General features: G+C 41.1%; 1 protein-coding gene across 3 annotated transcripts; it reads left to right on the top strand.

Moving 5' to 3' along the window:
* Positions 1-148: 148 nt before the first annotated feature.
* ELMO3 (engulfment and cell motility 3) lies at positions 149-25,334 on the top strand. Of its 3 annotated transcripts, XM_042438128.1 has the most exons (22): positions 150-343; positions 1,595-1,645; positions 1,777-1,890; positions 2,299-2,339; positions 2,617-2,689; positions 3,490-3,540; positions 6,252-6,421; positions 7,705-7,804; positions 8,379-8,530; positions 10,110-10,188; positions 11,397-11,447; positions 11,875-11,997; positions 12,871-13,002; positions 13,974-14,078; positions 14,690-14,798; positions 15,764-15,900; positions 16,909-17,072; positions 18,069-18,181; positions 19,588-19,692; positions 20,230-20,312; positions 21,968-22,045; positions 22,459-25,334. In XM_042438128.1, the coding sequence occupies exons 3-22, from the start codon at positions 1,813-1,815 to the stop codon at positions 22,669-22,671; spliced, it is 2,157 nt and encodes a 718-aa protein (XP_042294062.1). In that variant the 5' UTR covers positions 150-343; positions 1,595-1,645; positions 1,777-1,812; the 3' UTR covers positions 22,672-25,334. The 3 variants fall into 3 exon arrangements, with proteins under 3 accessions (XP_042294063.1, XP_042294062.1, XP_042294061.1); XM_042438127.1 differs by lacking the exon at positions 1,595-1,645 and having other exon boundaries at positions 151-343; XM_042438129.1 differs by lacking the exons at positions 1,595-1,645; positions 20,230-20,312 and having other exon boundaries at positions 149-343; positions 22,459-22,597.
* The last annotated feature ends 1,573 nt before the right edge of the window (positions 25,335-26,907 follow it).

Below are 26,907 nucleotides of genomic sequence, written 5' to 3'. Positions count from 1 at the left end.
TCTATGTGCCTCCTGTTGCATGCTGGGATTTGGAGTTCGAGGAAAGGCGTTTAGAACCCTCAGGCAGAGAGCTCTTAGGCCTCGCTGGACTACAAACTCCGAAATGCAACAGGAGGCAGGTAGAGCCATGAAAGCGAAGAGCAACACTAATGTAGCATGAGAGGGAGGCCAGCGGCCGGAGGAAGAGGCGGGGACGGCGTCTTAACCCTCGGCCCCTTCAAGGGAGGCAGGGAGAGGACCAGGGCCCGCCGCCGCCCCGGAACTTCCCCAGCGGAGGAGCTCCTTGAGGCCCGGCCGGCGCTGCTGCTGAGGAGAAACGGAGCAGCCACGGTCCCTCCCTCGGGTACAAGCTCCTTCCTTCCTTGGCTGGAGGGAGGGCTTGGGGTTGGTTCCCTCAGAGGCTGGGGCTGGCTCTCTGTCCGTTTTGGGGAGGAGGAGGCTGGGAGGGTCTTTGGGGGACAGAGCAGCTTTTGTGCGAACGAAGTCTGTCCAACAGCTTCTGAGGAATGTGGAGACATCTTTGAGCCTCACTGGGAGAAAGGAGGTGGCAGCCATCAGCTTTCCTAGTCTACTTCCTCAGATGCATTGGGAGAGAAGGATCATAACAATAACCATGTGTCCCTGTTGCACTTTTAAAGCTCACTGAGAGAAAGAAGTTGGCACCAGGGGCTTCCCTAGACTTTAATCTGCTTCCTCAGGTGCATTTCGATTTAACAACAACAATAGAGATCTTGTAGCATATTTGAGACTCACTAAAAGGAAGAAGTTGGCAGCAGGAGCTTTTCCTTCCCAGACTAAAGTCTACTTCCTCAGATGCATTTGGATATAATGATAATAACCATGTGATCTTGTAGCACTTTTAAAACTCACTGAGAGAAAGATGTTGGCACCAGGGGCTTTCCTAGACTTTAGTCTGCTTCCTCCAATGCATTTGGATATAATAATAATAGTAATAATAATAATAATAATATAGAGAGATCTTGTGGCCCCTTTGAGACTCACTGAAAGAAAGAAGTTGGCAGCAGGAGCTTTCCTATGCATTTGGATATAATAATCATAACCATAACAACAAAAGGTCTTGTATCTCCATTGATACTCACTTAAAGACATTAGTTGGCGCCAGGAGCTTTCCTAGACTTCAGTCTGCTTCCTCTGATGCGTTTGGATATAAGATTGGACCCCTTTGAGACTCACTGAAAGAAAGAAGTTGGCAGCAGGAGCTTTTTAAGACTTCATTCAGCTTCTTCAGGTGATTTTGGAGCTTCAGAGAAGATGCCAAAGCCACAGACGCTGCAGAAACGCCAGGAATAATCTCTTCTAGAACATGGCCCCCAGAACCCTCAAAAAGCTATGGATGCTGTCCATGAGAGCCTTCGACTTCACATGATCTGATATTTGTTTATAGTATTTATATCCTTAACTCTTAGTGTCAGAACAAATTACAAAGTATGGAATGAGGATTCCTGTCTGCAAGATGAAAGTGTACTTTATGTGACCATGGGGGAAATGAATGGGTGGGGAATGAGAGGGAAGGTAACCCCAAGTGTAAGCAGGCCTCCCTCTGTCTTTCTTCTACTCTTCTGTATACTATCAGGTTGGCAGCTGATGGAATTTGGGTCCGTTTCCCATAGATGTAGTTGGGCAGGTAAGTCATACTTTGGTCACAGGCTCCTGTGGGATTGCAGTGATGAAACAGGGCCATTGCTCATTGAGGGGCTACAGAGGATCACCTCCATTGCTATTTCATGATGCTCTTTTTAACTTGTTCCATTTCAGGAGCTGCTTCCAAGTGGAAGCAGGAGGGCCAGGACCATGCCTCCTTCCAAAGATGTTGTGAAAATCGCAGTCCAAATGATGGGGGCAATCCCTCAACTCATAGAACTCAATCAAGTAAGTGCGTCCCACCTTCTCATTCTCTGCCTGGGGCTGGGAAAAGTTCACCAGCTTAACTCTAAGTATACTTTGCAATAAGGAATCTTGTAGCACCTTTGAAACTAATTGAGGGTATGAAGTTTGTCTCATAAGCTTTCATAGACTGGGTAGTACTTCATCAAACCTAGTCTAGAAAAACTTATGCTATAAATATCTTTCTCTCAGGTAGTCTCAAAGGTACTAAAAGATCCCTTTGCATACTGAAACAGATTAACACGGCTGTGTTTTTTATATGTACTACAAAGTCAGACTTCTGGTGATTCATGTATCTGGGCTGGAACCAGTTGGCTTTGCTGGCAAGTGTGCACAGGTCTGGTGTTCTACTCGTTGCTGAAGTATTTATATGCTGTTTGCTTTTAATTGCAGGCCAAACCATTGTCTGCAGTTGTGAAAGAAGTTTGCGACGCGTGAGTAACTGTTACTTTTCTCTGTCATCTTCAAGCTCAAAAAATAAGTGAATCTCTGGTCATTGCATAGACCCTTTCCAGGTGAAAAATTGCACCTTTGCTGTTCGTGTATATAGTTCCTTCCTATTACACGTAAGGAGCTTCTTTGCTTACCTTTCCTGTGGGATGGAAATATATTATTAGACTATTACCATGTTGCCTGAGGAGCTCCAGCTTTGTTGGCTTTTCCTCGTTTCTGTCTCACAGAACTCTGACTGGTGATTGATCTCTTATATAGGTGGAACCTGAATAATTCAGAGCGTTATGCTCTTCAGTATGTGGACGGCCAGCAAGCATACATCACAGAATCGGTGAGTGTGTATGGTATATTGTTGGGTGTAGTGTTATATTTAACAATTAACTTTGTCCCTGGAGACAGGTGTGGGCTGGCAGAGGAGAAACTAATGTGGTCAGCACAAAATTCAAGTTGACTGCTACAGGAGGGAAAGAACACCTATCTAAGAAATACATCTCTCTATCCTTTCTCTGTCAGCCACCAGCAGGTTAATCCAGTTTACAGTGGGACCTTGGTATCAGCTGGGATTTGATTCCAGGATGCTTTGTGGATAAGAAAATCCATGGATGCTCAAGTTCCATTATATGCAATGTTGTAGTAAAATGGTGTCCCTTATATATAATAATGGCAAAATCAAGGTTTGTTTTTTGGATTGTTTGTTTGTTTGAATATTTTCAAGCCATGGATGGTGGAATCTGTGGGTGCAGAATTCATGACGTGAGCGGCTTACTGTATTTGCAAGCTAGCAACTTATCTACAGTTTATCTACAACTTTATCTATGAGTTTGATCTAGACTCTTTAAGTAGTTCACTTTCTAATTTATTAGTTATATTTATATCCCACCTTTTTTCCAATGAAAGTAAGGTGATGTGAGTTGCTGTTCTCATTTCATTGCCACAACAAACTTAGAAGGAGAATTAGGCTGAGAAAGAGTAACAGGAACAGGCTCACAGTGTGTTTTATGATTCATTGGGGACCAGAACCTGGATCTACCAAGTCCAGCATTGTATCTACTATACCACAGTGGCTATTTGCACATTATGTCAGATGCAGAGTTTTAATGGTGCTATTATTTTCATTTTTATCCTTCCTAGAATCGTGGCGAAATAAAGAATGGGAGCATCCTACAACTGACCACTGCGCCAGTAAGTTCTGTTGTAGAATTGTAAGACTACAACAATTTTTCCAGTTCTTCAATGATACAAGTATCACAAACACATGAAGATTTGATTCTCTTAATATCATTTTTACTCAGCCATATCTGCATCTTGGTACTGTTTTACCACTGTATGAATTAAGAAATGCTTCTTATGTTTCACACTATAAAAGTTTTCGAACAATACAAAGAACATTAATTTTGCAGATTATTTTTCAATCCTTGTATCAAAAAGAAATTTAAAAACATAATACTAAAATAGCACAGACTCTTTGTCATAGTTTAGCTTTATTAACTTTGGAACTTGTTTTCTTTAAATATTTGTCAGATAAACAAGTATTAATTAAACATAAACAGAATAGCCGTATTCTTGTCCAAGTCTGAGTTAATGGTTAACAGTAAAACGTATCACATGTCATTGCTGAAAACACTCTCCTTTGGAAAAACACATTGAAGTGTTAGAGGTTCGGCCTATTTGTAGTTGCATTATTTCTTACTATTGCAGGATGTCAGTTCTTGCCAGATCTTAGTGGCGTCTGGCAGAATTGTCTAAAGTGGTTCATAAATGCCAATTTGAGTTTTAGCTTACCCTGTTTACTTGGTGGTGAAAGTTCTGGTTTTTGGTAGATGGCTTTCTTAACATATTCTTTGTATACTGCCCTTCTGGATGGAATTAACTATACATTATTCCTATTCACAAATAGCTTTTTTCTTGCTTCATCACATTTAGTATGATCCCTTTCTAGTTAGTTCATAGAAAAGGTTAATAGACTCATAGAACTGGAAGAGATTTCAAGGGCCATCCAGTCAAACCCCCAGCTGTACAAGAATACACAATCAAAGCACTCCAGCCTCTGTTTAAAAACCTCCAAAGAAGGATACTCCACCAAACACCAAGGCAGCATATTCCACTGCTGGAATGGCTTTTACCATCAGAGAGTCCTTCCTAATGTTGTGGTGGAATCTCTTTTCCTGTAGTTTTAATCCATTGCTCTGTGCCCTAGTCTCAGATAACAAGCTTACTGGTAATTCTCAATTTGACACCTCTTCAGATATTTAAACATGGCTATCATATTACCTCTTAACCTTCTCTTCTCCAGGCTAATCATACTCACCTCCCTAAACTGCTTCTCATAAGGCATGATTTCCAGACCTTTCACCATTTTGGTTGCCCTCTTCTGGACACACTCCAGCTTGTCAATATCCCTCTTGAATTGTGGTGCCCAGAACTGTACACAGGTGAGGTCTGACCAAATTAGAATAAAGTAGCATTATTACTTCCCTCAATCTAGATACTATACTCATATTGCTGAAAGATTTACTAATCATAAATCTTTCAGTACACGAGAAAACTTTTTCCGGTGTAGTGTTTGTTTTTTCAGTCGTTAGTACTCACTGCTGGGCATTTTGAAAAATGGCTACTCATAGTAGGGTTAGTGGTCAGAAGTACCTCAGATCCTGAGATTTTTGAGTCTACACCTAAGACTTTTGGATAGTCCCTAGTGGCATATGGAAGGAGAAAGAGGGAGGGAAGAAGTAGGATAGATGAACCCCTAGATAGCCATCATTCCAAAGCAGTGGTTGGAGTGTTGGACTACGACTCTGGAGACCAAGGTTTGATTCCCAGCCTGGCCATGAAACCCACTGAGTGACTGTGGACAAATCACAATCTCTCAGCCTTGGGAGAAGGCAATGGCAAACCTCCTCTGAACAAATCTTGCCAAGAAGACCCAATGACAGTGTCATCTTAGCGTTGCCATAAATAGGAAATGACTTGAAGGCACACAACAACAACACCAACACACACACACACACACACACACACACACACACACACACAATTAGTTACAGTATTTATAACTAGAGACTTCCAGATTCTGATTTTCAGCTATGTTACACTATAATGTGGCTTCAATTTCCACTTCCTCTTTTCTGTTAATGCTGTTTGGCGTCTTGGTTTCTGTTTCTGCTTATGCTTCTAGCCTAGTGTCACACCCTTTCTTCCCCCTCTGTGGCACATTTATTAGATAAGAACCAAGGAAGCCGTACTTTTTGCCAGCTTTACCAGTTAGCTTTTCATTTTATACTTTGAACTGTTCCTTTTTTTATACTTATAAATGTGTTGTTATTGCATAGTGCTTATTTTGTTTCAGTATCTGAGGTATTCCCTTAATTTGTTTTATTGTAAGCTGTTTTAGTTGTCCTACATAGATGCAGCATGTAAATATTAAACTTAGCACTGTAGTACTCCATTGAACGGAGTGGGTAGCTGTGGTTGTCCTGATATTTAGGACTTCATAACTCTTTATGCAGGCTGAGGACCTCTGGGAGTTGAAGTCCGAAACATCTGGTGGGCCCAAATTCCCTAGGGCTGCTATACTTTGGATCTGGAACCCCCCCCCCCCCCGCAGACAACAAAAACCTCAAATTCTGTTCTTCCCTGTTGTGGTAGACATGCTTGCGACTGCGCTGGTGCAGATATGTGCATGTGCCACCATTGGGGAGAGTGGGGCGGAGACATCAGCAGATGCTCCAGTCCATGGATGGCAAGCACGCAGTTGAGGAGAGCCGACTGGAGAATACATGTAGAACCCATAGCTCTTGGACTGGACCACTACAGAATAGCAGCTTTATTACAAATGTGGCCATATAATCACGAAACATGAGTGTAAGTTCATCTTTAAAATTCTTCTCTCATAGGATCAAGAGGCAGCAAAGTTACACGGTGGGATTCAAAGCAACAATCTGGATGTAAAATCTGACTCTTTGAAGAAGTTGGCAAGTCTATCCCGGGACGTTGCTTTTGCTCAGGAGTTCATTAGCAGGAATGGTCTCAACCAGCTTTTTCTCATTGTGGAAGAGGATAACATGTGAGTATCAGGGGGGAAGGAAAGCTTTGAAGGCACCAGTGTCTCTGTAGAAAGAGCCAGATGGTTCTCTTTGGCTAAGTCTGATGCTTCTTTCTTGCCTCCTCTCAGAATCTTTTGTGCAATGTGCCTTCCTAAGTGATTACCTAGTATGTCCAATTCAGAACCTAAGAGGTATTGCCAGACAGGGCAGCCAAGCAGATCAATCATCATAGCAACAAGAATTGCTTCTTCCAAGCAACTCACTCCTTCCATGTTTGGGATCTGAGTGAAATCTTTTATGCCACAACTTCCAGAATTTCCCTCACCTTAAAAAATGAAAGGCCTTCAAAGAGAAGGCTCACAATACTGTCTTTCCTCCGTGATCTTATTCCTGTGTTGGTCTGCGGGTCTGTGGAGCATGAGACCTTTGGAAGCTCCTGCTAGTTTTAAAGTTTAGGGACAGCAGATTCATAGGTTCATGGGATTCTTTGTCTGGGACACTGCCTGACTACAGAGTTGGTGGCACAATAGTATCTACATGACATATAGAACAGTGTATAACTTTCTTGTAGCCAAATGGAGGGATATCATTGTTTTGCTCCATCCATGATTTAATTTGTTATTGTTGTTGTTCTTAATGTTTATATCCCACCTTTTCTCCAATAAACTCAAGTCAGTGTACACATCTCTTCTCCCCACTGTAGTCTTCCATCAGTGTAATCTGCCTTTTCAGGAAGTAGCAGGGTTGTTGTGTTCATGAGTTTCACTAATAGCCCTGCACTCTGTCCCAGAATTTGTTAGTGTATGGCATTCCTCCTTCTCTTCTTCCATTTTAACATCACAACAATCCTATTTGGTAGGCTAGACTGGGACTGCAAAACATTAATAATAGATGTAAAGGAATACAGGTGTTTTTACTGACAAGAATAAAGCATGCATATTGTGTAAATAAATCATGGACAGTTTCCTATTGTATCCACTTGCTAAATTTAAGATTTCTGGTCACAAAAGCAAAGGATATACTGAGCAAAATTCTATACCTTCTGTTTTTCTCAAATCTCTCTTCACCTCTTCTTGGAATTTGAATTTATACAAAACCTTCCTTTTCTCCACTGCTCTTTTTCTCCCTCCCTCCCCTTTCCTTTTTTTTCCTTCTTTCTTTCTTTTTCTTTCCCACTCTCTTTTTAGGTATGTCTAATGCATCATTCCTGTGATTTCTGGGTGTCTGTGTCCGAGCTGCACTTTGGCCCTCAAGGGTGGCATTTCTGGGACTCTCTTACCCTGTTTGCTGTCTGTTGCTCCAGTATAGGGGAGATTCTAGCATATGCTCTGAAGGCCTTCGTGGAGCTGATGGAGCACGATTTTGTTTCCTGGGAGACTCTCAGTCCAGCTTTCATCAAAAAGGTAATAGCTACTTTGGTATATGGTTCCAAGTAGACCTTACTGTCTCTAGACCTGTAGCTAGAAGGTTGTTTAAAACAAAGGAAAACAACACCTTCAGAACGCTGCAGCCAGCATGCTCATGCTGACTGGGAAATTCTGGGCATTGTAGTTCAAAAAGTAACTTTTCTGGGCTCTGTTTTAAAAGATGTAAGTGGTGCCATATATGATAGGTTTATTTTGATTCTGAGCATGGAAGAAAAAGGGGGCTTAAATATACAGGGGTAGTTTTGCATTTCTGTTAAGGGGGAATATTTAAGGGGACATCGGATATTTGACAGAAAACAATCTTGTGCTTTGCCTCAGAAAGCATAATACCTGGAGCAAACCTGAAGCAGAGAACTGCACTTTTCCATTGCCTTCTGTTTACAGTGATAATTTACTGTGATGGCTTCCCACCAATTCTTAGAAATCACATTTCTGTCCTTGGGGAACCTATAGTTCCCAAGATTCCATGTGATAGGTTAGAAACATTACAAGATGTAACTGTGGACAATGCTTTGCTTTCTCCACCCTTAATCTGTGTTCCTTGTTGCAGATTGTCAGCTATGTCAACGTAGTCCCAATGGATGCCTCCATCCAGCAGATTTCACTGGCCATTTTGGAGAACATGGTGCCAACCAGCCGTTCTCTGTTTGAACTGGTCAAGCATCAAGTGACCCTTGAGCGCCTCATCTCCCTTCTGCAAGTGTAAGCACAGAACAACTGTCTTGTTTCCAGATGCCATTTTTAGCCTCTATTTCTATCCTTCTGATATTAACTGAATGGATGTAAGAAGAAACATACATTCCATCACAGCACCTGGGTCTGCAATACACACACACACACACACACACACACACATATATATATATATATATATCCCACTATGGGGATGGAGAACCTGTGGCCCTTCAGGTATCGTTGGACCACAGTTCAAATCAGTCCCATCTGCATGGCTGCTGGACAGGACAGATGGAAGCTGAAGCCCAGCAACAGCCACAAATTCAACTGCCATGCCTTAGGAAATTGTTGAAAACCACTGTGGTTTAGGGAGTAAGTGCTGTCCTTGGGAAATCTAGTCCTCACTGAGTCGTGAACCTCCCTGGGTGACCCTGGACTAATTATTACTGCCTCACTGGGTGGTTATAAGGATAGATGAGAGAGGAGAGCCACGTAGAACTAATTGGAGGAGTGATGGGGAAAATATATAACTGATATTAAACATGTAAATAAATAGGCTTTATAAATTTGATTAACACAGCAGGTACACAACCCCATTCAAGCATCTCATCTGATCATGTACAAAACAATGATGATCTCATCTGCTCTGTTATCTTTCATAAGTTTGGTGCTCCACTGCCTGTTCTCTCATCCTTTGGTATCCTTCTCTTCTGTTTTCTGGCCCTGAGATACAGGTATCTGCTGGTTTGTTGTATCAAGGTTCTTGTGGGTCTGTAGCAAGCTAGACAAGCTGGTGCTGTCCAGATATTGTGTACTGCAGCTCCCATCCACTATAGCAGCCATTGCTAATTGTGGCAATTGTAGTCCAAAATTTGGAAAACATAGGCTTCTCTCTATCCTGGGAATGTATGAAGAACCTGATTAGATCATACCAAATGTTCATCTAGTCCAGTATCCTGTTTCCTAGAATTTGGAAAAAATTATTGTTTTGGGCTGCTGTTCTGGGAGCTGTAGTCCAAAAGAATAACCTTCCCAAGTTCTACTGTTTTTTCCAGTGACCACCAACATATCTTTGGGAAGCTTACAAGCAAGATACAAGTATAGCAGTCCACTCTCATTGCTTTACTTCAAGGGCACATGCTACATCTGCAACTGAGTATTGCAGGGTGGAGGGCTCTCCTCCGAATTCCAATCACCCCATTCCATTCTCTTCCTTTGTACCACAGCTGTCAATTCTGTCCCTGCATTCTGTGCTGATCCATGAGCACATTCAGTTCTTACTGGGCTGTTTTAACTCCCCCCAAAAAAAACCCCCCCCCCCCCCCCCCGAATTTTGGGAGATATTTCTCCATACCTTGCAATTCCCAGAAGATAACCACCTTCTTAGTATGGGCGGATGATGCCATCTTGGCTCACAAGCAACAGTACTTACTGGCTGAATACTGTAAATAGAGAAAATGACCATTGCTTTTGGAAACTGAGGTTCCATTTGGCTTTGACACTGAGGGGCCTGGGTGAAGGTCACAGGGGCTGTGGTGAGATACCATAGTCTCTTCTGGTATTTGAATGATGCTCATCCTTTGCTTGCTTGCTTTTTTCCTTCTAGAATGAATCAGCAGCTGCAGTTAAAAGCCACAGCTCTTCTTATTGCTCTGCTTCTTAATGCCAGCGAGTCAGAGAGGAGGGTAAGGGGGATCCTTTGGTCCCATGCATTTGTTTGTCACCAGGAGGGATGGAAGAACTGGGAACCTTGACTAGGTGCAGAACAGGAGTGGTAATCATATACTGTAGCTGTCTAGCTACTGTTGCACTGCAAGCCCCATCAGCCCTAACCAGTAGAATCAGTTGTGAGGAATGCTGGGAGTTGCAGTCTAGCAACATCTGGGGGGGCTGTTTGAGTCCCAGACTGAGGAAGGGTCTGACTTTCTACATGAGGTGGGTGGAGCCATTTGCATCTTCAAGGTGTGTGTATGCATATCCACATGAGACAGGGAGAGAAAGAAACAAAGCGACAAATAGCTTCATCCTTCTGTCCTCCCAGTCTCTCCCAAACAGTCCTGTAACTAGAATAGGTGTACTTTACTTCCACCTATCCCATGACTGTGTGTACAGGAACTACAGGATTGTTGGTAGACAGGAGGCATTTGGTTGAGAGGGAGAGAGCGGACACCAGTTGAGTCCCTGCACCCTGCTTAAGGGATGATTGGGAATTGTGTGGCCCACCAGATGCTGAACTGTAACTCTCATTAGGCCTAGTCAGACTAGCTAGTGGTGAGGAATGTTGTATATGCAGCCCATCATAGGCTCCATACTGAGCATTATAACTTGTCAAGAACAGCTTCTTTTTACCTTGTCTTTGTCCCCAATGAGTGTCCTTGGATCTTCATTTGTTATTCCCTATTTACAGAGGGGGAAATTGAGACTGAGAGATAGTGGCCTGGAAAGTGGAAAGAGGCTTATCTGTTGCATGCACACAAGAGGCTTACCTGTTGTTTCTGAGGAGAAGAGCTAGCAAGCACAGGGGCTGGTAAATAGCAACTGACCAATTTGTTGAGGAAAAATAAAGGTTTAGATCCAAACCAAGCTAATTGAACTTAGGTCCTAGTAAAACCAGTGACTCTTACATTAATATATTGTTAACTTTTTCTATTGATTTTAGGAAAATCAAAGTTAATCTAACTTGGTTTGAATTTTACCTACAATAATAAAGAAGTAAGGGTGCCAAATAATCTGTGGAATTCAAGGACCAGTCACGGTGGGAAATGTTGCCAATTGCATTCAGAATTTAAAACTTGAATGTTTGCACAGGAACAAATACACAGATTCAGCTTAGATAAAAGGAATATGGTGCAGTAGGAATGAGACCATCTTATTGCCTCTTTTCCATTTCTAGGACATGATGGAATATCTGGGGGAGAAGAATCTCAGGCAATTTATCCATAAGGTGGGCATGCAGGTGACATGTGTGTGCATGTGTATGGGGTTCCTTGGTATGCATGTTTTTGTCCCAGACTCTTTGTTTTATGTGACTCATGTAGCTCCAGTGTGCCCTTTACTTTGAATGCACATTGCTGCCTACAGCTGCCCTCCCACTTTTACCTTGGCAGATGGACAGGTTGTCTGCACTGTATCTTGTTGTGGGGAGCTGGAAGATCTTATCAGAGCACAATAGTGGAATAGTGCTGGTACCTGACTGATAGAATCAGCCAGAATTGGGAAAAGTTACTTTTTCTTGGACTAAAACTTCCTGAATTCCCCCAGCCATGTTGTAACTGACCCTACAGGGGAAAGGGTTTTCTGGGTGCTGTTGCCTTTAAAAAATAACTTGTCTAAGCTCTGGAATCACCTGTGCTTTTCTGTGCCTTCTGTAGAATATTGTCCATGCATCAGAGCCAATTGGAGATGAGATGGCCCACTATCTTTATGTGCTACAGTCGCTTACGTTGAACCTATTAGAGCGCAGGATGAGGACTCCAATGGATCCCTATTCACAGGTTCCATTTTCCTTTCCCTTTTTCAGGTTTATAGTTGTGTGTGTGTGTGTGTGTGTGTATTGGGGAAAGTACTAAAACCATAGGATTCCACCACTTTGAATACCTGGCCCAGTCCATGGGTTTGAGATTTTCTGAAGTACTGTGGTGGTGGTGGGGAGGAAATACACCAAAGCATGTTTGATATGTTAAGCACTGGCTTTCTTTCTTTCCCTTGAGCATCCTTGACTTTTCCTTTGTATTAAATCATGATGGGACAGGAAGAGCCATTGTTCCAGTGCTGACCCTACCATTATCCAGAGCAAGGCAACCACTTTTAGCTGTTCCCTGTGAATTTTCTAGCGGTTCCCTCAGGTAGAGGAGAGAACTGTACTAGCCACACAGTCTATCTGGGCAAATTAACCTTCTTCATTATCCCATCTTCCAGCTGAGTTACTCTTTGTACATGAACTAAAAAGCAGGTGCCATCTTGTCCTTTGTCTCGGACAGGTCCGCATAGCTCTGTGGAATATAGATTTAGCTCAGGCTTCAGAGAAGCCACCAAAAGGGACTAGTCTTTTAAAAATTGGGAAAGCCTCCTGACGTCTAGCAGAGGAAAGAGAAGGAGTAGTGCTTCCACCTCCACCCCAAAAGCCTGCTGCATATCTTTTGTGGGTGCAGAGAAGGAATCTTCCCTTTTCTGGCAGCCTTCCTAGTTTCCATGCTTGGAACTGAGGAGGGATAGAGCAGTCCAGTTCTCCTATGACAGTCCAGCCTGTATGCTGTTCTTTTTCACTCATGGCTGTCAGGTTGAGTGCTTTGCATCCAGGAGATCCTAGGTTCAGACCCTGGCCTTTCCAGCTGACCAGATGTACTTTGACTATATTCTTTGCACAGGAACAGAGAGAGCTGCTTCAGTCACTGCGCCATGCGGCCTTTGTGTCCGAGAATGATTCTTCCACTGGCAGTTCAAATACTGAACGTCGGCATTCCCTTTGCTCTAAGGAGTTCCGCAAGCTAGGCTTTGTGGTGAGGTTTTTTAATTTTTGTGAATATTTTTATTGAAATTTTCTGCTTCATATTACAAAGAGAATTAGCGTAGTCTGTTAACAATAACATAATGCAACATTCAAAAAGATAAACACAAAACAACAAAACAAAACAATTTCACTATACATTTCAATAACATAGTACTGAAGAGTCGCATTCAAAAAGGATTTGTCTAAAATCTCAGCAGGGAAGATGAAGGACAGCACAGAGGAACCTTCATGTTGGCATATACAATAAAGTTAAACCATATGTGTTCAAAAGTATCTTTTGTTTTTAAACCTCTGACTTGCTTTAAATTATAAGTACTGTATATACTCATGTATAGAAATTTTGTAAGCTTTTCTGCCAGTGCAATTGACCAGACTCATTCTGGCCATAAATGTGTGGATAGATTTGTTAAGTGTCTTCCAGTGCTGGGCTATTTCCATACATGCTGCCAAAAGTAAAAAAGACATTACTGTATATACTTGATTATAAGTTGACCTCATGTACAAGTTGAGGGCAGATACTAGGACACAGAGCAATGGATTCAAGCTACAGGAAACGGGATCTACCTAAACATTAGAATAACTCCCTTGCAATAAGAGCTGTAAGGATGAGGAGTGACTGTTAGTGGGACTACAGCTCATATATCAGAATACATGAGCTGTAGTGGCTCTAACAGTCACTCTTTATATTTCCTGTTTATGTCTGCAATTTTAAGGGCTAGAAGCATTTTTCCATAAAGTAAATGCTGCTGTTTGCATGCCATTGCCATTTATAAAAGTCTGCAAAGTACTAGGCATATAGAGGTTCATTAACATTTTGCCTATTAATGTGTTCATCTGATCGTATGTCTCCAGATACTGCATTTGCATTGTGTACTTTCATTCTGAGAGTTTTTCTATTTCATTTGAGTTTTTGCTCAAAATACAAAAGGCCTAAAGTTGTATTATATTTTCTCCTTTCAGAATAATAGTAACCCTGCAATGGATTTACACCGCATTCCTCCAGGACTACTTGCTCTAGACAGCATGGTCTATTTTTCCAGACACTTTCCAAGTGCCTACAGCAGGGTAACTTAAGGACTTCTTTTGCTTGTGAAGCTGTTCTTCTTTTCTGATTAATTACCACATTCTGGGTTCTTCCAGTTAGCAAATAGGACAGTATATTCATAGCACACCTTTTGAATTTTTCCTGAAGCTTTATTTCTGGTTGCCATTTATAGGAAGAATTCTAAACTAGACAGAATAGTGTTGTGATCTAACATTGTAATTCTTACATCCTAAATACATGTTAGTCCAAACTAGAAAAGACTAGAGAAGACCCATTGAACTTATGTATATTTTGATTTCCAGATGATTTGGTTTAAATTGGGACTAATTCAAGTATATATTCCCAACACTGTCGTCATTCTGCAAATCAGTGAACACATTCTCCAAATCTAGATCGTTATGTAGCAAAATGATACTACCCAGACACATTTTTCTCTGCAAAATGTTAAGTGGGTATGAAGCTTCTCTGTTTTTCTAATATGTAGAAGACAAGACTGAAAAATGGCAACCTGTTCTGGAATATGCTATCTGAAACAATTGCTTTGTGTCACGTCATGGTTGGGCCATTTTCTGAAGCTTCTCATGGCCTGAGAAGGTGATAATATTGTTTTTCCCCCCTCCCTCTTTCTCAGTTCATTCTTGAAAACAGCAGCCGAGAAGATAAACATGAATGTCCATTTGCCCGGAGTAGCATCCAGCTTGCTTTCATGCTCTGTGAAATCCTTCATGTTGGGGAACCTTGTAAGTATTTTTATTCTCTCTGTATGCAGTGCTCTTTCTCTGTCTAACTCAATGAACACATTGCAACCAATCAGCACCATAGCACTTCATTTTCCAGATCTGAGTTATCAATCTAAGAGCCCATACAGACAGGCCAAAATAAAGCTGCTTCAGGTCACTTTGGAGGTATGCTGTTTAAGTGATGCATGCGTCCTAATAGTCCAGAAGCTGTGCCAAAGCAAAGCTCCAGCCCTTAGGACTGGAGTGTGGCTTTGACACGGCTTCCAGACTCTTAGGACACATGCATCACTTAAATAGCATACCTCCAAAGTGACCCATAGCAGCTTTATTTTGGCCTGTCTGTATGTGGCCTTAGTTTTACTTCTGTACTCACTCCAGATTCACTCCCTCCTTTCACATTCCCATTCCCATGAAAAGCCAGACAGTGTATGACTTTGGCTCACACACAACAATTCTCTGCAGATGCTTATCCTCCCTTATACCTCCCAAGTATAGCATAACTAAGTAGAACTAACTCTAGCATGGCAGAGGGAGCCCTGACGTGCACCTCTGACATCCACTCCCGAATATAGCTTCTCCCTGCCCATAAAGCTTCAGATTCCAAAGCTAATGTTTTAGGTTTAGGAGTTCTAGGTTACAATGCCAGCCCTTAAAAATAGGAATGAGGAAAAACAAGGCACACTTGAAGTTCTCATGAATTCAATTGAGATGATTCCAATGCAGAGCTGGGTGTTTAAATTAACTGTCTGGAAAGACAGAGGGGGTATTTTTCTAGCTGACACAGCCTTTAAAACTAATCTTGTTCTGAGAAACTTCTGAGTGTCTAACTGCTCTGAATTTTATTCAAGAGTACTCTGGGACCTCTTGCTTTACTTTCATATTTGGAAGTCCAGAAATAAAATGAGGAAGAAAAAGAAAGAAAGGGGGAATAACCATACAGCCATTATGTTGCTCCATTATTACAGGCTCTGAGACAGCCCAGGCCTTCTATCCCATGTTCTTTGGACAAGAACATTTCTTCGAGGAACTCTTCTGCATCTGCATCCAACTGTTAAACAAGACCTGGAAAGAGATGCGTGCTACACAAGAGGATTTTGACAAGGTGAGGCCTAACTATGAATGTCAGTGTACTGTATTTTAAAAAGAGGGTAGCTGATCCCTTTGGTTAGATTGGTCAGATGTGGTTTCCATCTGGTTGGCATTTCATCACGAAGGTGTATTTGCTATGTAAAGGACATGAAAGGATGTGATTATTGAACAACTGAAGTCAAATGTTGTATGTATGCAAAGAAAATATGCCAGTGCTTGAATCATAGAGGAACAGCGTAGACCTGGGCTGCATCTGCACTGCAGAAATAATGCAGATTGGCATCAATTTAACTGCCATGGTTTAGTGGTATGGAATTCTGGGAATTATTTGTTGTGGTGCCAGAGCTCTTTGACAGAGAAGGCTAAGTAGCTCACGAAACTACAGTTCCTTGAATTCCATAGCATTGAAGCATGGCAGTTAAAGTGGTGTCATACTATATTATTTTTGCAACATAGATGCAGCCCTGGTTCCCTTAGCTACAGGTTATATATGGCTAAAATATAATACAATCCAGTCCAAGCTGGGGTAAATCAAAGATGAAACATGCGATTTTTATTACAGGGCCCCACTTTGCTGGGGTGAGTGTCATTGGCGGAGCTTTCAAGGATGATGTTACATTCAGGGTTAAAGGATGTTTAAAGGGTGTTGTGACACCTCAGAGTAAGCAACTTTCATGAGGAGGTATGAGAGCAGACTCAAGATTTTTTATGCCCCAGTCTTGGAACTCCCTCCTGAGATTCCATCCTGACATCAAAATGGAACATTTTAAAGGCAGGTCTTTGGTCTAGAACTCTCCAATAACTCCCCAAGTTCTCTCTACAAACTCACAATGGAGCTATAGCTGATGTTGACATGTCAGCTTTTATTCATTGTGGAGTTGTTTCAGTGCATCTGTTGGTTCTTCAGCCTGAGTCTATATCCAGAACCACGACACTGTTATGTGATAAAAGAAAGGCATTTGAGTGGGCTGAAGAGGACACTGTGCTGTCTATTTCTGGGATGACTCTGTGATTCTTGCAGGTGATGCAAGTAGTTCGGGAGCAGATCACCAGAACCCTGGCCTTAAGACCCACTTCACTGGAGCTCTTCAAGAGCCGAGTGAATGCTCTCAACTACAGTGAGATTCTACGTCTCCGGCAGACAGAACGAATGCACCAAGAGGAGATCCTTGCTGCACCAGTCCTGTGAGTAAGGAATCTTACTGTTTTGTGTATGCATGTGTGACCCAAGTGCTGAACTTTATGCAGTCAATATTAGCCCTGTTCAGGAGTTCACTGCAGATAAGCTTTTGAAATTTTAGTTTAGTAGTGTTTGATAGTCTTCTATATTTTGATTACATGTATTTGTCAGTTTTCTTTATATTATAATGCTGTTGCTGTTCGTATTTTATCTGGATAATTTGTTTTACATTTGTATTGATTAGTTTTATATTTGTATTACTCCTTCCTTTACCTGTATACATATTTTAGAGTCTATGTCATCTGGCAGGGCTCAGTGTTTATATGTAAAGCACCATGTACAATGATTGTGCTATATAAATAAATGATAATAATAACAAAGAGAAGGAGTAGTAGTAGTAGTAACAGTTACCAGCCAGTGGATTGCAAAGGCAAGCTCTGGCCTGGCCAAAGATCTCACATAGAGAATATGAAGGGTTTCCAATCTTGAGAATGATTCTAAATAAATCCAGTTGAACTTCATTATATTTTTATACTTTAATTTGTTTTTGAACTTGCTTAATTGCTTGCTATGGTTATTTATAATTTTTGTTATGCCATATCTATATATATTTGTGCAAATAGTTCTGTTCACACTTTTGTGTACTACTCTAGAATTCTTTGAGTGAAGGTGCTTAATGGCACTTTGCCATTTAGTTCTGGATATACCACATTGTACCAATTATGTGTCTATCTCCATTTCCTAAAATTTGGGACAGGTCCTACTTAATAGTGGTTCCTTTCCTATTGAATTTTCTTGGTTTAAAAAAAAGTCCCTGCAGTTGTCACAAGCATCCAAAGATTTACAGAATTTATGTATTAATAATAATAATAATAATAGCTAAAGATCATTCAGTTTCGTGGCTGAATGTGGACCTGAATCTGGAATGTTTTGCCAGTATACTTAACCAGTATACCACCATAGAATGTACTGTTACTTCTTCCATTATGTTTTTGATCCAGAGAGCTGAGGGAGCGGCTGAAACCTGAACTTTTCAAGCTGATCCAACAGCAGAGACTCCTGCACCTCTGTGAAGGGACACTTTTCCGTAAAATTAGCAGCCGGCGCAGGCAGGGTAAGTCATAGTGCTGCAGACCAAGTGGCCCACTCAGTTGGGGCAAGGAAAGGCATGTTTCTGAATATTACGAATTAAAAAAATATTAACCCTGAAAGGTGCTCATTTCTAAGCACGTTGAGTGATTTACAAGATGAAAAGCAAGCATCAGGGTGAGAATTTAGTTCAAGAACAGGGAGAAAGTAAATCATGACCTACTAGTAAACCAATGGGTAATTTTCAAGAAATTGACATGGATTTCTCCTTCCCAGTTTTTAACAACAGCTCCCCAGTCTTACCTGTACTATTGCAATGAAGAAACTTTGGGGATTTTGTGTGGAAGAACTGTCAGTTCCATTTAGCTTTGGTATTCAGGACCACCTTTTATACTATATTACTTTTACACTATCTCTGGTTGGTGGATTATAACTGTAATCAGTTCTAATAGCAAACAAAGTAGGTCCCTCAAGTCTAATGGCTGCCTATCTGATAAACCTCATGACTATCTAGCTCTAGCATTGATCCTTGGGAGGTTTCCCAGTGATGCTCTAGGGCTCTGAGTTAAACTCTGCTGATCGGAAGATAACTATCCCAACTCAACCATTTCTAGATGATCTTTGGATTAGCTTTGGTTCCCATAAGAGAGAAAAGTGAGATAGAAATTGATTAAATAAATAAACCTGACTGCACGAGAAGGGCAGATTATTTATTTATTTAGAATATTACACCCTTCAGGCAACAAGGCTCCCAGGATGGCTTATAAATAATTAATCTGACAGTTCCCTGCCCTCGTGTCTAAGTAAAATATGAAACAATAAGGAAGAGGAAATGTCAATGGAGGAAGGGATTAAATACAGCAGATGGTGGCTGCCCTTTTATCCCTCATAGACCAAAGCAGTGACAGATGGAATGGAGGGAGCGTCTCTCACTAAAAGCAGCAGTGTCTGGCTGCTTTTCTCTTCCACAGAGGGCAGAGCAATGGCAGTTTGAATGTGGGGAGAGGGCTCTCACCAGCTGCTGGAGCCAGTTATCAGGTGCACCTAGAGCTGTGTCTAGCTTCTCTTCCCTTCCTCAGATGCCAGAACAATAGCAATGGGAATGTGTAAAAAGGAGTTCACAATGAAGGTCTGCCTGGCTGCTCCTCTCCCTCAGATTTATAAGAACTCTTTTTGTCTCCACGCTTGGGGCACAGAATTTGGAAATTAGATTCCAAAAATATTGCTTAGACAATTCAAAGGGCAGAGAGACAAAAGCTTGAATGTCTCAGGTTCCTTACACTTTGCTTTTGGAATGCAGAATCTGAGGAAAGTTTTGTACTGTCAGCAGTACAAACTAGAAGCAAGAATTCCATACTGCATCTCCTGCTAGAGGGGCTCTTGCGTTCATCATCTATATTCTGTGACTGTTGTCTTGTTTCTTTTTGACAGATAAACTCTGGTATTGCCGCCTTTCCCCCAACCACAAATTTCTGCACTATGGAGATATTGAGGAAGGCATAGAAAGCCTGCCCATTGAGAGCCTGCCTGAGAAAGGTACATGGCCCCATCCTGTCTGTATTCTTCAATATTCAGGAACAGCTGTTTGAGGTGGAATAGCAAACAATGGTCTCAGAATCTGCCCAAGTTAAGTTACAGGACATACTGCCTAAAGTCTAGTTGTTTTGGAAAATGAGGCTAATTTGTCTTTCCATCTTGAACTGTGAAAATATAGTAATAAGAAATTAGATAACTAACAGATTTTGCCCTGTCATTACATTCAAAATTCATTGCTTCATGCATTTCATTCTGCCTTACAACAGGGCCAGCCTTATCAGTTTTACAACTTCTAGGACAGTTGGCAAGATTGCTTTTGTTTTCTGAGTTTCCAGTTACAAGAGGAAAGAAATTAAAAGAGGGAGATATACATGTGCAGGAATGAAAAGAAAGAATCTGCAAAAAGACAATTTGGTTGCTTTGGGTCCTTGTTTAGTATTTAGTGCAGGAAGGAGCATATTTGTCAATGTGTAGCACTTGGTATGCTAAGGGAGTATTAAAATGGGCACATTATATTATTATTATCTATGTTTACAGTTCCTGTGGCAGACATGAAAGCGTTGCTCATTGGCCGGGAATGCCCACACACAAAGGAAAAGAGCTCTGGAAAGCAGAACAAGGTCAGCCTCTGTTCCAGCCCTTCTTTCCAGTTCAATCCTATCCAAATGGAGATCCTCCAGACTCATTATTATCTTCAGCCAGGGATAATGCTGGCTGCAGATGATGCTTGTTCCCATCCATCACATCTGGAGGGTTCCAGGTTAAGGAAGATGGCTATAGCCCTTGAAAACAGAGGCTTGTTCTGTGTGTATGTATACATACACAGTTACACACATATATGAGCTCCTCCCACTTCTTGATGTTATATGTCCTTGCAAATTCTTCCATTGTTTTAAATTCCATTTGAAAATGTTAGTGTTTATGGTAAAATGAAAAAAAAATAATTAAAACATTCATTTGTTGATGTTAATCATTTCAATTAAATTTGTCAAATTGTAATCCATTATATTAATTGGTCATGCATTAGAAACTTTAATTTTAAATTTTAAAAGCCTATAATTGCCCTAACCACACACACAAAGCAAAAAATGTTAATTATTACATCATTAATCTTTAAGAATTAAAATAATTGCTTTTAAAATTAACATAAAATTTCAGAAATTAAGAGTAACCAATTCATTTTAGCACATTATTTCCAGGCTCTGATTTCTACAACCACATGAACCATTCTCCATTAATGGCCTTACCTTTCTGTGGTGGAAGGACTGTGTGCTCCTGTGAGAAAAGGGCCATGTTAATGGCAGCAGTGCTGCTGGTAGGGTCTCCCATGTCAGACAGGTTTTTGCTGAGGAGCCAGACTAAATTTGCCAAACAGCTACTGAACAGCAGTAGTAGTGAGGGGTTACACTGGCAGAGGAGCTTTAAGAGACAACAGCAGAGGCACAGTAACTTAACACTTATTAGTACTGTGCAGAAAGAATGCAGGATCAGACACAGAGAAAGGAGGCATAAAAATTGGAGGGAGGAACATTTCCAATTTAAGATATGCAGATGACACCATATTACTAGCAGAAAATAGCAGAGACTTGTTTTTGTTGTTGTGTTGTAAGCTGCTCTGAGTGTTCCTTTTACGAAGGCAGGATGGAATATAAGCATCTTAAATTTAAAAAGGAAATAAATAGCACAGGAACTACTTTCATTTCTCAAAAGTTGGCACTGAGGCTATGATACTGACGGGCAGCATTTAAAAAACATGTAGCCTGCCCTATAATACACACAGTGTTTTCTATGGAAGATTCCTTAGCTTCTTAGTGGTAGGAAACCAAGACGCTTGCTGAGCAATAAGAAAAAATCTGAGGAAGCCAGATAAAGAACCAGGGTTATGCAAGGAAATGGCACCAATCCCAGCCTTGGGTTGTTTTTATTTCCTGAGAATTCTGTACAAAAGTCAAGTTAAAGTTCCATGTGCCAAACTGAACGCCTTGTGAAATGAGTGAAGCAGAAATGGGTGATTGGCCCAATGAGGTTCATGGCTCTATGTGGAATAGAACCTGGATTTCCCAGGTCCCAGTCTAATACAGCAGCTACTACACCACACTGGCTTTCAGTAAATAGCCATCATGGGTAGTACCTAGTGGTAGATTTATCCTCCATAAGATGACCTAATACCCTGTAAAAGCTATTAAAGTGAACATCCATCATTACATTTTGTGGTTGTGAATTCCATTTGCTAAAGTAGTATCCTTTCCCATCTCTTTTTTTGCCTTCCTTCCAGGATCTGCTGGACCTTGCCTTCTCCATAAGCTATGATGTTGGGGAGCATTTGAATTTCATTGCTCCCACACGGTACGAAGTGAGTAGACTCCCTGGAACTTTTCTATCAAGAAAACATGGAGGGGTTTTTTTAATTGAAAAAAAGTGCATGCTCAGTAAAACTGAATTTGGGATATAAGAGCAGGGACCACGTTGTTGTTATCTGCTTTCACGTTGATTCTGACTTATGGTGACCCTAATGGGGAACTTATTATGGGTTATTTTTTTACAAGATTTATTCACAAGGGTTTTGCCTTTATCTTCCTTGGGGCTGTTGGGTACCTCACTGAGGGCTTGCTTCCCCACATGGGAACCAGAAAGTCTTTCTATATTTTCCTGCCTAAAAGGAGCAGGTGGGAGGAACAACTTGTCCTATAGGATATTCAGCCCTTCTCTGCTTGAAATGAAAATGTCATGGGGTAAATACCAATGTTCCTTTTTCTTGTTCCTCAGTTCTGCTTGTGGACTGACGGCTTGAATGTCCTGCTGGGCCGAGAAATGGTGAGTGAACGGACACAGAGTGACCTGGATATCTTGCTATCAATGGAACTCAAGCTGCAATTGCTGGATCTGGAGAACATCCCCATCCCAGATGCCCCGCCTGTCATCCCGAAGCCCCCCAGTAACCTAAACTTCTGCTATGATTTTACCCATATAGAACAATAAGGGCTGCCTCTGGTTAGCATTTCCTGCCTTTAGTCTCGATCACAGGGTATGCTACTTCTTTAATGCTCTAGCACAGTTTGGGTGACGCTCCAAACTGGATCAGGAATGTGCCATGGGCTCTCTCCTTTTGTCTACCATTTCCAAGTTTTCTCTAACTTTTTTTGTCATGACATCAGAATCAGGCCAGTGATGATAAACACTAAGCTACCAATCCATTTAAAACTCATATCAGGTTTGAGATCCGCTTTGACTATAGAATAACTAATTCAGACATCACAGCAAAAGAAATTGCAGCAAACCACACTTATCAAATGGGGAGAGAAAGAATTGTGCTAATCTATGGCACATTAAGCCTTGGTTTGGGCATTATTTCAAATCATAATCCGAAATCAGAAAGTTTGATTCTTTTTTAAAACAGACAAATGTGCATATGTGTATATAGCCATAGATTATCTTTTTTCTTGTAGCTACACAATTTGAGATAATCACAGAATTTTTAATACTTTGATCTGAATTGTTTTTTCAGCCTCTTGAGACCATAATAAGAGATGGGGAACAGAGTTTAATTGCTATCATCTACCCCTGGCTCTCTACAAAGCCATATCTGTGACAAGCATTAAAAAGTTACAGGGAGCAAGAGAGTGCTTGCCTTCTACAGATCCTGGGTTGTGCTCTAGAGACCTTATTCCAGGAATGTAATAGGCGGTCACATAGATGCTTCAGCCTGGTAGGGAAAGCTAATGCTTTTACCAGCACATTTCACTGTTAGTTCTTTAAGGAGGCTGTTTTAATCATATAGCTCACCTATTTTATGCCAATTAAGGGAACTTGGAAAACATAGGTAGGTTTCTGTCTGCTGCCACATGTGAGACTGGTAATTGTCAGAAGTGTTGCAAAAGATGAAAAGGGAGAAACTTTGCGTTGGTAGCATATCTAGTTAGCCTGAGCATTGCTCTGGAGGATGGTGAAGACTTGGCATCTTACTGTTGGCTCTGACTTCCTCAAGACAGAATAGGAACACAAGAAGAGTTCTGCTAGCTCAGACTGAGGTTCCAGTTGTTCCAGTATCTTTTTAGTCACAGAAACCAATTAGATGCCTCTCTTCACTTATAATCCTTTAACTTGTTAACCTTTGACTGTAGACTCTACCAAGACAAAAGTTGTCCCTGTGCATTTCTCAGGAAGAAAAGCAATCAATCTTCCACCCCAGTTGTTTTGTCCCCAACCAGTTTTTCACCCTTTCCTTGATTTTATGTAGCCTGAAATTCTGTTGATACTTTCCTTGCCTGTTGCTCTGTTTTGCAAGGCAGAAGCTAGCACTTTACATAACTGGCTCCTTGCTGTATGGGAAAAGTGGGCCATATAGGTACATTTCTGATCTTTATAAGTAACAGGAGAACTAGTGAAGCAAGCCACTTTGTTCAAAAATTGTAGCACCAGCTTTCAGGGACCTTTCTTTTCATTATCGCTGCAAGCAATGTATGGGATGGGGAGAGGTTTCTGATGGCTTTTCTTCCAAGAATGCTTTTCTTGGTAGGCTCATAGAAGCCCTTATCTTAGGGAGAAGAGCTCTGAACATGAATCAAACTTTTCTTGAAAACTTCTTCAGGATATGTTACTTGTAATGTATTCTTTATTTTGAGTGATTTCCTAAATCCTTTCCAAACTGAAGGTGGATTCTGTAACTATCCAAATAATTTCTCTTGCTGTCATATTTACTTTGCCTTATACTTTTTATTCTGCTCTTGCCAGTCATAAGGGATAACAAGGAATTGTATAGGCACTGAAGCCGCATCTGGCCACTGGCCACCGGCTACTTACTTGTGCTCCCCAGCCTTAAAGACTTTACCTGGTATTGCTGACATACTTTTAATATTGTCATCCTCAGAAGAGGAGGTAGAAACTTGTTTTTTTAAAAAACATGAAAGCCAAGAATCTCCAGAAATGGAAACTTTTTGCAGACACACTCCCCCATCCAGTGATTAAGCAACTCGTGATATGCACAGTGTCTGCTTGTAGTACTGCTGAAGTAACTCATGGAGTGAGTGGTGGTAGCAGTAATGTTCAGTATCCAAGAAGGAAGTTTGGAGGAATGTGTATCAAATGAGCGGGAGATTGGCTTAGATTATTTACTGGGCCCCTTCCAAATCTGTGATTTCACACAGTAAATTGACTTGGGCCACTACCAGAATGTGACTGTTCCTACCAGCTTCTTGTAAGATGGACTTCCAAAGACATTTCTGCAGTCATTTGGGAGCTATGATGGTTTCGGATAATACTCTCATGAGGAGCCGTTTTCTTTGTTCCTGGTTAGCCACTTGGGAAGGCAAATGTGATTGTTGTTTTTCATGTGAAGTCTCTCTATCTGTGCGTGTGCATACACACATACACACACATACACATACTACTTTTTTTGTACTTGTGGCAGTATTTGCCTCTTTCGAATGAGTCCATAGCACTGGATTTACCATTTTCCTTACCTCCCTTGTTGTGCATTAATTATTCTTGCACCGCTGTAAATGCCCACTGACTTAAAAGGAAACCTCAGTTTCTTTCTGTAAAGGGACTTCCTTCCTGCTCAGGTGCTTCTACTGTTAACTTGTTCACTGTGGTACTGCCGTTGGCAAGAAGACCTTAATAATTAAAAACAAAATTAAAAGGAACAGTTTTCACTTTGGTGTTACTTTGAATGGTGGAACCTTTGGGATGGCTGTGTCCATGCATTGGAAAGGGGATTTCTTTGCCTGCTGTGGCAGCTTGAAGATACATTATGTTTAGCATAGCTAAGTTCAAGGAAGGCCACTGAAGATTTTCTCCAGGGGTTACAACTTATGGTCCTCCAGAGGCTGTTGGTCTGCAGTTCCCATGAGCCCTAAGTAGAATAGCCAATTGTGAGAGGTGCTGATGTCCATATCCCATTTCCCTATTTTTGATTTTTAGAAATATTTTTCAAATCACAGCAGCAACTGCTCTTGGAAATACATTTGAATGTCAACAGCAGCAACTCTTGAGAGATTACTGCTAGAGCAGCCCAGCTGAACACATGGAAATTGATAGGAGCTTAGAATGTTAGGTTTGCAAATGAACTGATAGTGTTAAACTGTAGAAAGTGGGACTTTTAATTCATTTATCATCAGCACTAATATTTGGAATAATTTAATTAGTAAATTATCATTTGTAAATTCAATATTTAAGGTGTAACATTAGGGAAAACTGTATGAGAATGGCATGGAAGTTGTTACTCTTGAGCATAGGGGCACATTTTGTCATTGATTCCTCCAGAAAGGGTTTTGTTTGTTGATCCTTTCCAAGTTACTTAATTCCAGCCTAAAAAAAATTCTACATGGACTACTAAAACCATAATATGATTGTTGCTTACAAATGTTGGGGATCCAACATGTCTGGGAAAGGTTAAGAGGATGAAAGGCTGTCCTAAAGCACGAGATCTCATCTTAAAGCTTCTTCAGTTAAGTGTGTCATTCATCTCCATCTGTCCATTCTTTCCTCATCCTCCACCACCATCTCTGTGGACACTTCATTCACTTTTCAAAGGCCCTGTTTGTTGAAGGTTAATAAGGGATGATGCATTCTTTGGATTGGGGAGAGAAGGAATCCACCCAACTGGGTTTTTCTCCCATCACCGGATAGAGACAGGCAGGAAGAACAGGGCTCACAATAGCAAATAAAGAACTTTGTTGCCATCTTAGAAACTATTTCTTCTCCCTGCTTGCGCAGAGCTATCTAATCGGTCATTCCTGTTCTCTTTGGCTCACTTTATCTGACTTTTCCCAATATAATTCTGTTTTTCTCTTTTTTCGTTCCACTTTCCCCCACTACAGATACTCTAGCAATGTTGTAGAGACCATCCCTGCGTCTAGGTGTTCCTCTGCCAACAGGATATACAGTCATCCCTCCATATTTGCGGCTTTGATATTTGTGGATTTGATTATTCACAGATTTCATTAATATGTTCTCTCTAGGACTGTCTAGGTCTTCCAGTGCAACTCTGTGGTCAAATTTAACTAAAAGTTGCACTGAAAGACCATTTGTAGCTACTCCAGTGCCATTCTATGGTCAGTGTATGTTGGACATTGACCACAGAGTTGCACTGAAGGACCTAGAGATTCCTAGAGAGGTGTCCTCTCAGGTAAAAACAGGGTTTGTTATTTGCGTTTTTTCCATATTCACGGGGGTCTTGTTCCCCTAACCCTAGCAAATATGGAGGAACAACTGTAG

Source organism: Sceloporus undulatus, chromosome 8, assembly GCF_019175285.1.
Source record: "Sceloporus undulatus isolate JIND9_A2432 ecotype Alabama chromosome 8, SceUnd_v1.1, whole genome shotgun sequence".
In the NCBI taxonomy this organism is placed as follows: domain Eukaryota; kingdom Metazoa; phylum Chordata; class Lepidosauria; order Squamata; family Phrynosomatidae; genus Sceloporus; species Sceloporus undulatus.
The sequence above is the reverse complement of the archived record's forward strand: the minus strand, read 5'-3'. Positions and strand labels throughout refer to the sequence as shown.